Source organism: Xenopus tropicalis, chromosome 1, assembly GCF_000004195.4.
Source record: "Xenopus tropicalis strain Nigerian chromosome 1, UCB_Xtro_10.0, whole genome shotgun sequence".
NCBI classification, from domain to species: domain Eukaryota; kingdom Metazoa; phylum Chordata; class Amphibia; order Anura; family Pipidae; genus Xenopus; species Xenopus tropicalis.
Window position 1 is genome coordinate 78,835,867 of NC_030677.2, and position 12,755 is coordinate 78,848,621.

At 37.4% G+C, this 12,755-nt stretch overlaps 1 protein-coding gene across 2 annotated transcripts in view; it reads right to left on the reverse strand.

Moving 5' to 3' along the window:
* Positions 1 to 3,220: 3,220 nt before the first annotated feature.
* Positions 3,221 to 12,755, reverse strand: part of herc3 (HECT and RLD domain containing E3 ubiquitin protein ligase 3) — a 34,471-nt gene continuing 24,936 nt past the window's right edge. For both annotated transcript variants that reach the window (XM_002938630.5, XM_004911084.4), the window contains exons 16-25: positions 11,798 to 11,821; positions 11,614 to 11,703; positions 11,033 to 11,203; positions 10,285 to 10,428; positions 9,325 to 9,491; positions 8,285 to 8,351; positions 7,047 to 7,129; positions 6,441 to 6,624; positions 5,149 to 5,251; positions 3,221 to 4,150 (exon numbers count right to left, since the gene is read on the reverse strand). In XM_002938630.5, coding sequence (XP_002938676.3) covers positions 3,942 to 4,150; positions 5,149 to 5,251; positions 6,441 to 6,624; positions 7,047 to 7,129; positions 8,285 to 8,351; positions 9,325 to 9,491; positions 10,285 to 10,428; positions 11,033 to 11,203; positions 11,614 to 11,703; positions 11,798 to 11,821 — 1,242 coding nt within the window. In that variant the 3' untranslated portion in view covers positions 3,221 to 3,941. The remainder of the gene's footprint in view (positions 4,151 to 5,148; positions 5,252 to 6,440; positions 6,625 to 7,046; positions 7,130 to 8,284; positions 8,352 to 9,324; positions 9,492 to 10,284; positions 10,429 to 11,032; positions 11,204 to 11,613; positions 11,704 to 11,797; positions 11,822 to 12,755) is intronic.

A 12,755-nucleotide genomic window follows, 5' to 3' on the forward strand; every position in this document is an offset into this window, starting at 1 on the left:
GAGTTTAAGAGCAGGAGTTATCAGTGCATTGGCAGACTGGAGAAAGAAGCCTTAAAAAGTAACTTTACTACTGACTGACTTTACACATCTCATTCTAGAGAGAAGGGTTCAAAGGGGAGAGAGCAGGAGATTCTTGTGCTCTCAGAAACGAAGAAGGAAGGTTGTGAAGAGGGAGGGTTAGACTGACAGCCCAACAGCCAATGAGGGTGAGGGCGAGGGCAGACTTGTCATGCAAATGAACCCCACCCTGCCCTCAGAGCTGGCCAGAAGCCGGGTAGGAGAGGTGCAGCTGCAAGGGGAACTGTATAACAATTCATATAGCTTGAAAACTATTTAGAACTTGTAATACATTATATTTGGAGAATTTAATCACTTGTTGTGATGATTCATTTTAGAGATTATTAATTTCATGATAGCTCCCCTTTCAGGGGAGTACTGGACCTAAATACAGCACTGACTACACCCAGACATTTTGTATTTGTTTCTAAGAAGTGCCAAACTGTGTTTAATTGGTTCTGTCTATTTCTGTCTTGTGCCCTGCCCATTAGGGACACACCAAATAGTGCAGGTACATTTACTGCCTGGTAACCTACTTAGACATCATGGGGTGCAGGACATTTAGGCTATGGTTATATGCACTTTACCAGTGTAACTTCAACTAATTACAGATGTAGGTAACAGTTAGAGGGGTACTTTACCTTCGATTTAATTTTAGTATGATATAGGCATTGATAGTTGGACACAATTTGCAATTAGCCTTCATTTTTTAATTTTTTGTGGTTTTTCAGATTTAGATTTTTGTTCAGCAACTTTCTAGTTTGGTATTTCAGCAGCTATCTGGTTGCTAGGTTCTTATTTACCCTAGCAAACCGGCAGTGGTTGAATAAGAGAATGAAATATGAACAGGCGAACAACTGAATAGGAATATACTGTAAGTAATAAAATGAAGCAATAAAACTGTAGCGATCAGTGACCCCTGTTTGAAAGCTGGAATGAGGCAGAAAAAGGAAAATAATTAAAACGTAAACCGTCCCTTTAATGGAAGAGAGCCGCGTCCCTGAGTATCAACTTCAATGTCGAGTAACAAATCATAGTTTGTGAGCCCACAGCCTGTAAAACTTAATAAAGCACAGAGTATTGAAATGATATAGAAAGTTTTACACATATACTGTATATTTATACTGTTTTGGTTTATACAAGACACAACAATGTAAAAGTTAAAGATAGTAAGTGTGTCTCCAGTAAGGGCACCCAGGGCTACTAGGTGAGAACCCTGCATCAGACTGCAGTGAGCAGACCCTTACCAGGGGCAGTAAAAAGCTGAATTAATCTCATAATTTTAAAATAACATAAAAAAATAAGTGGATAAAAAACAAGTGAGAAACACCCACTAAAGTTCTTGCTGCTGAATTCATTTTTGTATATTTGCTTGCAGAGATTGTTCTAGTTCATTTTTGAATAAATATTAAACCCTTAGAGCTAAACTACACTGGTGATTTTGTCGGATGGTGTTGGAACAACAGATCTCAATCTGCAAGTATTTTATAATATAATGGGGCTGATAGAAAAATCCAATGTGCAAACTACAAGGAAGATTTGTCATCTGGCACAAGACAACACTGTGTTTGCACCGACAAGCTAAAATCTGATTTTCTCCCATTATAATGCATTAACTTTCGGATGTAGATGCAGGAACAAAACTCACACTTCATCGGATCAGATTTTGTGGGTCAGATAAAGTCTCACACACAATTCACCATGTAGTAAAGCCCTTATATGGAATAGGGCTGGAAATCCTGTATTTTATATACTGAACTGACTGCACCAGCCTAAAGGTTCAAAAACCCTATAACAGTAACAATCCATGCCTTCAAGATTATGCGCCGCATTTGTAAGCCCATCTTTTGTGTCAGTGACACTGCACGTGCTCTGTGGGGCTCATTTATAAACACTGAGCAAATCTGCCCATGGGCAGAATCTGAATTAATAACTACTCAGGCTTGTATTGTGACATTTATATTCTATATACATAGTATATATTAGTTTTAAATGAACTTTTAGTACAATGTACAATTAGTGGGCACATTTACTAAAATCCATTTTTTTCTGACCTTGGAAGTCATATAAACTCGACATGGTATAAATTCGAATTAAACTCAATCACTGCTGTATTTATAAAATGTCACCATAATGCTTTAGTCATTTGTACGAAAAATCACTAATTTTTCGAGTTGAAAGTATCGTTAAAACTTTAAAAATGTAAGTTTAAACAGACGTTCGTTTCCATGAACCCTCTTTATTTTTCCCAAACAGGGTTGCTTCAGCAGCCAATTTAGGAGCATTGGCATTCTTGGAAAACAATAATGTGTATAAGTTTCAATTGAAACTGGGTGAAATAGAAAACAACGAGGGGATTAACTGCCCCTTAAAGATGGATGAAACAGAAAACAATGAGGGGATTCATTTCTCATTGAAAGTTCAAGCAGAGGCTGTCACTGACTATTCTATTCCTCTACTATTCTAAGACTTCATAGGACTCAATGGTAACAGATCAAACCTGCCAAAAAATTTTTTTGACAAAAAGAAGTTAACTAAACATTAATAAATCACAAATTATGGGAGTTATTATCGAAAAATTTAATTTTTTTCAGGGAATAATAACAATAAAAACAACTTCTGGCAAAAATCCATTCGTAAATCTCAAAATTATCTAGACGTAAGATAAATTGCTTAGTAAATGTGCCCCTAGGTCTTCATTGTTAATCTTTTGTAAACTATTTATTATGGGATTAAATTAAAATAAAATCCACATCCCAGCTCAATCCCCCCTTACTTTTCTTTCCCTGCTCTTTCCTAATCCCTTCCCCCTGCCCACATTCGTTTTCTGTTTAGTTATATTCTAGGGATGCACCAAATCCACTATTTTAGGATCCAGGCAAACCCCAAATCCTTTGGGAAAAATTCCACCGAATACTGAACTGAATCAGAATCCTGATTTGCGTATGGAAATTAGGGTAAGGGAGGGGTAAAGAGTAACATTTTCAAATTACGTGTTTATGTGACAAAAAGTCACAAGATTTTAAGGATTAGATTTGGCCAGACGCATGGATTCCGACAAATCCTGCTAAAAAAGGCTGAATCTTGGCCAAATCCCGAACTGAATATTATATTCAATATGTTTCAGAACAATAGTACAAAAAAAAGACACTAACAAATGTAATTTTAATTTAAAAGTAATTTAATTACTTGTGTATGCCATACAGGTTACTAACCATACTGCTTTTGAGATTGTAAGCTCTTCTGGGCAGGACCCTCTTTATCCCTTGTATCCTTTACCTCTTGTATCATTATCAGTTGCATTTTTGAATATAATCTGTATGCTCAATGTATATACACATTTATTGTACATGGAATATGTTGCGCTTTAGAAATACAAGGGATGCCTTAACAATTATGTAATTCTGCACGACGGTTGCTGTGTACATGGGAAAGAAATGCAGTTACATACCCTGAAAAAGTGATTTTAATTAAGCAGAATTATTATTTTAGCTCATAATCATTTTATTTCCAAAAAAAAAAACTATGGTGGCTTCAGCTGTCATGTGGAAACTTCAGCCAATGCTACGCAAGCTCCAAATTTCTGTAACAAGATAAAATCATCTTTCCAGCACGTTATAAGTTTAGGACATGAACAAGACGACAGGTTAAAACTACTGCAGGCCCTGAAAATGGCAGCTATATAGTTTTTTCCGAGTTAAATGTCAATTAAACTTTTTAAAAAGTCAGCATCCCAGAGTTCAATTCTGTAGATTTTTTTTAACCATTTTTGATTAATTTACAAAAATAAAAAGATCTGTTTATGTTTACAATGCTGGGTATATTTGTACATAGGATTTAAAGTGCAAGTTGCAGGGGTTAGCAAGGGAACGCAAGCCTATTGCTCAAGCTAAGCTAAAGCCCTCATAATGATCAATAGCCTGGGTTAGTCTTCTCCTGAGCGTTTCTTTACTGCTGTACTTTGGTAGGTCCAGAAGGTTGTAACACGTGTGAGCCACAGGAAGGTGATCCTCCCCACTCGATATGGACTGGATAATGATACGAAGGCTTGACATTCCGTAGATTGGAATACGATCACTGCCAGTGAGAAACACTGTGGGAAGATCAACACATTTTTATGCTGGGGAAAAAAAACTTTTTTGAATGAAAAATTGTTGAGAAAATAAAGAGGCTTTCATGTTCTAAGGTACATAACTTTTCAAACATCATGGAGAAAGACCTGGAACTGGGGCTGTTTCCAGCAGCTGACAAAACACAGCACTAGGCTCAGGGACACTTCTACATCTCCAGGGGCCAGTTCTGGGTACTGACAGCACTGGGAGGGCTGGCTCCCTATACAGCAGGGTTCAACATGGAGAGGCCTTGTACACTGGGACTGACCACAAACCTGCGGATCACTGCAGCTATCCTGGTAGGAGCAGTAGCTAGAATAGAAACACGTTACGTTCTCTTTATATTTCCTTTAATGTTATCCCAGCCTTCAGTTCTCCTTTAAATAAGATAAGTGAGGAATATAAAGGTAGAGTCAAGCACTATACCTTAAAACAGGGATCCCCAACCTTTTATACCCGTGAGTCACAACAAATAGAAAACGTTTTTGAGAGCAACATAAGCATGAAGAAGGTTTCTGGAGGTGCCAAAGAAAGCTATTATTGGCTATTTGATAACCCCTATGTTGACTGGAAGTCTACAGAATGCTCTGTCTGGCAATTACACTGGGTTTTCATGCAACCACAACGTGCCTCCTAACCAGAAATTAAGAAAAAAGCACCTGCTTCAAGGCCACTGGGAGTAACATCCAAAGGGTTGGTGAGCAACATGTTGTCCACGAGCCACTGGTTGGGGATCACTGCCTTAAAAGATCCCCCAGCTAGCATTCAGGTAGATTCTTTATAAAAACATGCATGCATGGCTAATTAGTTTGGCCTGAGACCTAAAGGGCTGGAACATAATGTATAAATGTCTTTCGGACAATACTTAATTCAAAAAAAGGAATATAAACGTTGTGATCGGTATATTAAAATGAATATCACGTGGCAAATAATAAAGTGGGTAGGTACTCGGCCTTCCATGGCTTTAGGCTGTACTTACAGAGAAACTTCTTCTTTTTCTCCAAAGGAAAATCATGGAAAGTCTCCCAGAACATTCTCACGGTGGGATGTGCAGTGGAATAGTCACCTTTGTAGATTGCATTCTGTGAAAAACAGATACAATTTCTATAAGCAAAGCAAGTTCTAGGACCTAAATTTCAACAACAAAGATGTAGAAGATTTTTCGATTTGGTTCTGACTTTATCTGCACATACTAGTGGTCGTTGATCACCAATAAAGGGCATTGCGAGCATGGCAAGTGAATACCTATGCTACGCTGCCTTTTATTATAACGGGTACAGGCAAACAGGTTATTATTATAGAATTGCTTTTATCAATGAGCCAATGAAGTCCCCGATCCGCCGGAAAATCAAGCCTGTCCACTTGACATCTGGCCAATTTTAGGCCAGCTATCGGTCGGGGAGGCCCCATACACAGGCAGATAACCTGCTTAGTCGGACTTAAGGACCTTAATCAGCAGCGGAAATCTGCCCATGTACAGCCACTTTAACTCTAACTAACCTTCAGTTTAACTCCTATATTAGTTTTCCCTCTTTTTAATACATAAAAAACATCCAGCCCCCATGAAGAAAGGAAACACAAACAAAAGAACTATCGCATGGTACCAGGAGCTACAGCAGGGAAATGTTTACCATACAAAGTATCAATTCTTCATGTCAGAGTCTAAAAGGGCACATGTTTAATGCAAAATCATTTCAACTGGGACATCCAACTGGAAAAAGCTTGTGTGGGTTCCAGTCAAATACACAGCTGCATCCCTTTCTATCAAAGATGGCCATACACGCTTCAATTACGATCTTTCCCATGACCAATGGTTGTGGGAAAGATTGTTCGGCCACCCTACTGAATTGTAAGATATACAATATATATATATACAATTGTAAGATATACAAAGGCTCCTGATCAAAACTTTCAGTCCTGCTCAATCAGCAAGACTATTAATTCCCAAGGCTTTTACCCATATTGGTCACGTCATCTCCCACCATACACACACTGATTTTGTACAAAACCTTTGCACAATAATATTGCTGCGTGTATGGCCACCTTAAGGCACTTTGTTCATGATTCAATAAAATATTTCAGACTTAGAACATTTCCTTTCAAGTACAATAAAAAGGCTGAAAGATATTAGTAATGTCCACCGGAATACAATGAAAAGTGTTTCCCTCAAGGCACTGTAGATTTGCCTTTGGTCCTTCCCCCCATCCTTTATCACAAGCCTAGAGCAACTAAAAGCACTTCTGCCAGCAAAGCCTTTCTTGATGTACTCACCTCTTCCAACTCCTGCCAATTATAATTATTGCTTCCCACAACCATGGACCTGAGTTCAGATGGCTGGAAAAGTTCTAAAATTTTACCTCCACAGACTTTCAGGAAGCCAGTGGAAAATGCCTCATACCATTCTTGCACTGACTGGTTGAAGACATAGTTAACATAAGCATCAACAAACTGCTGCCTGCAAAATATAATGAATACATTTTAATAAGCTAGTTTCACAAGACCAAATACATGGAGATGATAATGAAAAGAGTACTGCAGGTCACTGACTGGGAAAAGCTTGATTCTAAGGTTCAGAAATAGCCAAGATATTAAGTAAATAAGCATTTTACACCACCCCAAAACTCCACCACCCCCACTCTCTCTGTAATAGTTCTTTATGGTGGGTAACCACATTTATTTTATTGGGCCTTTTAAGAGAAGAAGATGCAAATTGTGTCAGCCACTGGTTTAAAGGCTTGGAACACACACTAAGCCTATTAGTTGTTTTATAGGAGAGGTATCTTTAAAACCAATGGGCTCATAATTACCATACATGCCAGTTTGGCCTAGTTCCTACAGTTAAGGGGGGAATTGCTTATAAGCAAACATATGACCCACCTGTTATCTTTTGTCACAGTTATGTGGTCTCCTCCAGCCACTAAAGGTCTGCGCTCTGCTAGTCCGTAACTTTCTCTGCAAATCTAAGCACAAATACAAATATATGTCACAGAGAAATCATCAGAGATCATTTGACCTTGTGCTAATATCACTTCCTGAAGGAACTGCATCTGCTAGCTACACAGAAAAAAATGGCTCAATATCTTAAGGTGCATAGGTTCGGCTTCAAAATCAAAAGCTTTTCAAAATCTCAAGTCTCACAATTTTTTTTCTTTGCCATTGCTGACATATTCTCAACCCTAAAACCAATAGTAACAGCAGGACAAAATCAGTGCTTTTAAATTGTGTTCCATCCATCTTAAGGTGCATAGGTTCGGCTTCAAAATCAAAAGCTTTTCAAAATCTCAAGTCTCACAATTTTTTTTCTTTGCCATTGCTGACATATTCTCAACCCTAAAACCAATAGTAACAGCAGGACAAAATCAGTGCTTTTAAATTGTGTTCCAATAGAAATCAATGGGTATGAGACAACTGACACAAGGAATAATATGCAAAAAAATGAAAACTTCCTTAATGGTTACAGCCATTTTCTGTTTACAAGTATCTCTCTTTTGGTATGTAAATGTTGCCATAATAAATTAAGTATTGGTCAATGAAGGAAGATGACATTTGTATTATAAATATATGTCACTGAGTTGGACTCCGACCCTGTTTCCGCTTCCTCTGGCTGCCAATGACCTCTCCTGCTGCGTTTCACATACGCACATTCAGGGGAGGATGTTGGGTGGAGGCCAGGGGGGGGTTAGGGGTGCACGGCTGGGGCCCCTGCAGGGGACGCGTGGGGGTAACTTGTGGGGTGCGGGGCCCCTGGGGCAGTAGCCCTGCACCCTCCAGTCTGACCCTGGTTGGACTGTCTGGTTACATGCTACCAGTTTAATATCTATTATCAGCAATGTGTATTTCATTACCAACTATGTCTTTTAGCACATGGCATTTTATCTCTGTGTATTTATACTTCAACATGCTTGGTATTTATTATACAATGCTTGTCCACTTGCTGATGCATTTAGAAGTTGCAAGATGCACCCAATCACACAGCATCTGAACACAGTTTACAATACATCTGCCTCCTTCTATTTTCACAAAAAAAACAAAAGAAGAAACGTAACATTTGATGAAACTATTTGATCTGATCTTTTTGTTTTTACAACATTTACACTACAGTCAAATACTCTTACAGTAAAATTGAGGCAGAACACATCGTCTACGTCATCTTCAGGGTAATCCAATAGTTCCTGAAGGCTCCTACAGGGAAAAGAATAGAATGCAAGGAAAATCAAGCTTTTGCATTTTTATCTTCTGTCAAAACAAATCCACATCATGGATACTGTAATCATTTAAGTGTTAGATAATACTCTATTCATAATCTAGCTGTATTTCTATAAACTTATCATGCTTACTATGCAGCAAATCCATAATTTTTAGACTCAGTCCAATATGAGTTCCTTCACAAAAGGATTTGGTGAAAGACCAAACCAAATACATCCCCTCATTTTCATTTTCTATTACAAATTGAAAATGCATCTTTGTAAAAACTTGTAGTATTCTTGTGCGTTTTAGTCAAATGGCTTTGTATTCGGTCTGACTGAACACTAAGGATTTGACCATTGACCATAAAATGAATTTTCAGTATTACATAGACATAGAGTGGTCTTGTAAAACTAATTTCAATTGGTCTACATTTTTTTAAACAGTTTTTTATTTACATTTTTTATTTTTATTTACATTTTGTGTATTAGTGAAGAGAAGTAAACATAAGCATAAATGTGGTATGATGGAAGGGTGGGAATGGGCGGGCTATGCTTTTGCATGTGTAAATACCAATCATTGCCTATTAAATTAAATGGCAAAAAAACAGAAGATACAGCCCCAGCATTGGAGGGATTACCCAACTGACAGGTGACGTATTCTGAAGTAAAGTTAGGGGACATACGTTGTACTAGATTAAGCACAGAGATCACCTGTAATTTCCTATGCTGTGCTGTTCACCTAACAGCATTTTTTTTTATCTGGCACAAGGTGTTCAGTGGAGCCAAACCTTAGGGCAAAAGTGCTGCCTAAACAAGAATTAAGGCGCATGCTATTTTCCATTTGCCACCCTGCACTTCGGCCTGGGGGAATGTGCATGTTTTGAGCAGCTCTGACAAACAGGGGCCACTGATTATAAAACAACAGCTTAGAAACAAAATATAGACTGATGTTTTAGTTTGATACCAACCTTCCTTCTGTGGGAGAAAGTTCCTTAAGGTCTTCTAATGTTGGCTGCACATTTAATAACTTTTTGTACAATGCCAATGGAAAGTACAGATCAACCACTGTGAAGTTATAGATGGCCAAGCCACACATGATGCCAATCAGATGGAACCAATTGTGCTCTACAAAACACTGTAAACAATGGAGAATATTGGCGCTGGCACTAGTACTTAATTTTAAGAGTAAAAAGCTAAACAATATACTATACTTTTCACTTTCTATTAAAGTACAAATACTAATGGCAAAAAAAAAAGTTAACATTCAGCAGTTAATGGCTTTTCGTAAGTCTAATCGCCCTGCATATTTTCATGTATTCTTGGGTAGCAGATGTCATGCTGCATGCTAAGACATTTCACTTAAATGTTTGATTTTTACTAGTTAGAGCACTCTTTACAGGGTCAAACCAGGGATGACATTTGACTTTGAGCAGCAGATACCGGGGATAGTATTACTGTGGGACATTTGAGTTGGCAGGAGGGCAGACTACAAAAATCTTGGGACATTTTATTACAGCAGAAAAAAGAAATCAACCAACTGTTTTCCAGTGGTTGTTGAAGTATAACGCCCATCAACAAAGACTGCAGGGGTACTGAGAGTAGTTCTCCAACAGCAGCTAAATGGCTGTAGATGGGAGAGTCCTACTGTTGTAAAAACAAAGCTCTGGATTGATAATTTGCTTAAGTTGCTAACTCTTCAGATAAAAATAGACAAACTATGAGAGCAAATAATTAATTAGTCAGCAACAACAAAAATAGTAAACTCATTAAAAGGTAAAGAAAACATTTCAAAAATTTAGAATTAAAGATCTTGTTAATAAAAGTTTATAAACCAAATAAAAAGTGTGGCCTTAGAACTTACAGAGGATATGTCTTTCTAATTCATGGGCCTCCCATTAATATTCTGTTGCGCTGTTATTTTAACTTACTATGTCTGAAAACCAAAGCAGGTTCGAATCTTGGTAGACTGTGAACATTCCATAGATAGGATTCAAAAGTTCTTTCAGAAGCAGAAGAAAGAATTCTTTAGTGACCCCCCCATCATCCACTGCTTCTTCACCATCAAATATGACCTGTACGAGATAAAGAGATTTAATGGCCTATTTGATGGAGAGATCCCTTGCCGATATCCCACTGGGTTTGTAACGTAATGCAATATTTCATAACATTGTCATTGTGCCATTTCATGAATTTGTAATTGAAGAACGCTGCATAAAACAATAATACTTTATTTTCAGAAATAATTGTTTTAATAGTTTTGTGCAACTTTATTTTACCTACCAACAGAAAGGAAATGAGAGGCGTACATAATGTCTACACATATATTAATGCCACCTTTTTTTGTTACAAAATATAGGGATCTGTGTGATCTAAGTTGTAGTATTGTTTTATTATTCACACCTTGTATCTGTAAGGGCAATGACAGTTCTGAAGGAAAGGACAAAATCATGATGCAGATCAATCTCATGCATTTTGTCCCTGCCACCAAAGCTGTTGATCCCCATAGTAACAATACACCCCAAATTACCCCAATGTGAAACTGCCCTAATGGGTGTGGTGCTGCTCATTACTTACAGGTAAACTTAGAAAGTGTCTGTTCAATGAATATAATAGAATCAATACAGAGACTATGACCTTTGCAGTCATGAAGTAAACTAGTACAATAATGGCTCATACCTTCAACGGCTTTTTCAAGTCAATATCAGAATAAATGCTCAGTTCTCTTAAAGCATCAGCAACAAGGCTTGTTCTGCGTACATGAAGCACTAGAAATGGATTCTTTACCAACATTGGATCCAAAGTGAGCAGCATGAACACATTCTGTAGGTTAGCACCATTAATAGCTACCTATGAGAAAATAGGAAAGAATCACAGAAAAACATTATGATAAATTGAATAAGCAGACAAAAAAATACTGTTACGTAACCCATCAGACTTAATGGGACTCAGTGTTCATTCAAGAAGAACTTCATTCAGGCATATTTGTACTTCGTGCCTCATACTCCATTTTGGAGCACCAAGTACAGTGCCTTTGGGTGCAGAGTGAAAAACATGGTGGCTTGAATCTGTTTTTTTTTTTTTTGTAACTTGCACTCTGCCCCATGACTGATAAAATACCCCTCAGGTTTTTTTTTTTGGGGGGGGGGGGAGGAAGAATCATCCCAGGAATTTCGGTCCTGGAAATGACATAAAAGTAGTATTCCTTTAGGAAAGCACTCACTGCTTTCACAGCAATAAGAAAATGACGTGCCAAATACCTGCATCTGTAACTCTGCATCTGTTTGTAACATTTTTGTCTTTGCTTGGGCATCAAACACAAAAGGGTAGGAACAGAGCGTAATAGAATCCTATAAATGTACAAGAAGATTACAGGAATGATCATCCAAATCAATAATACAAATACCATACAAAGTTGAAATAAAAATCTTAAAATGGAATTACCTGCATAATAGTGGGTCGAAGTTTCTTACATTCCACATAGAGAAAACAGAAAAGCCAGTTAATATTTTACAGCCAGCATTATCATTCAGCACTTAGATAAATAGCATACAAGGCTAATTGTTACTGTCTCTCATAAATTCAAGCCACTTCAGTATGGAACCACAACAAATGTTTGCACCATCTCAAAATATATATTTTACAAAAGGAAAGTCTGCAAGGTAGGATCATGTGTAAGAATCATGTGCAGCTCACTAAACTCACGTTGAAGAATACTATATAATGCCCTTTCAAATATAAGTAGATTTGGCACATGTTTTTTCTACTTGCCAGTTTTTTACTACTTTATTTTATTCAAGGAAGGGGTAATATACAAGGGTAAAATGCACCTAATATACACCTCTGTTCAAAAGGAGCACATTAAATAGGACTTTTATTTATTACTTTTTAAATAACAAAAAATATATATTTCCTATTGTTTTGCCTTTAAAAAGCACTAATGCAATTTTTCCATGGATACTTCCCTTCCTCACCCCCCAAAAATATGGCAATGTGTTTATGGAGATAATAATAATATGGAGTTAATAAGATCTGTGCAAACAAACCCTCTTCTTTCCCAAAGCTGCAGCCTTTGCAATATGGAGCAGCTCAATATACACAGAGCTTTCACTCAAAAGAACCAGGAATTTTGACAGTAAGCTGGAATGTGATTAAAGTTTTTTGATTAGTGCAAGGGTTAACAAAAACCATAGAGATTTGTTTTTATTCTAGATGCCTATATGTGGCCATACACACTACAAAACCATTAAAAAGGCCGTACTCCTTTTTCTAAAAAAAGTTCTTCATTAGAAAACAGCCTAACACGTTTGAGAGAAAAACCCTTAAGGGTTATGATTAAGAAAAACCCTTAAGCCTATGATTAAGGGTTTTTCCTGAAATGTGCCAGGCTGTTTGTTCCCAG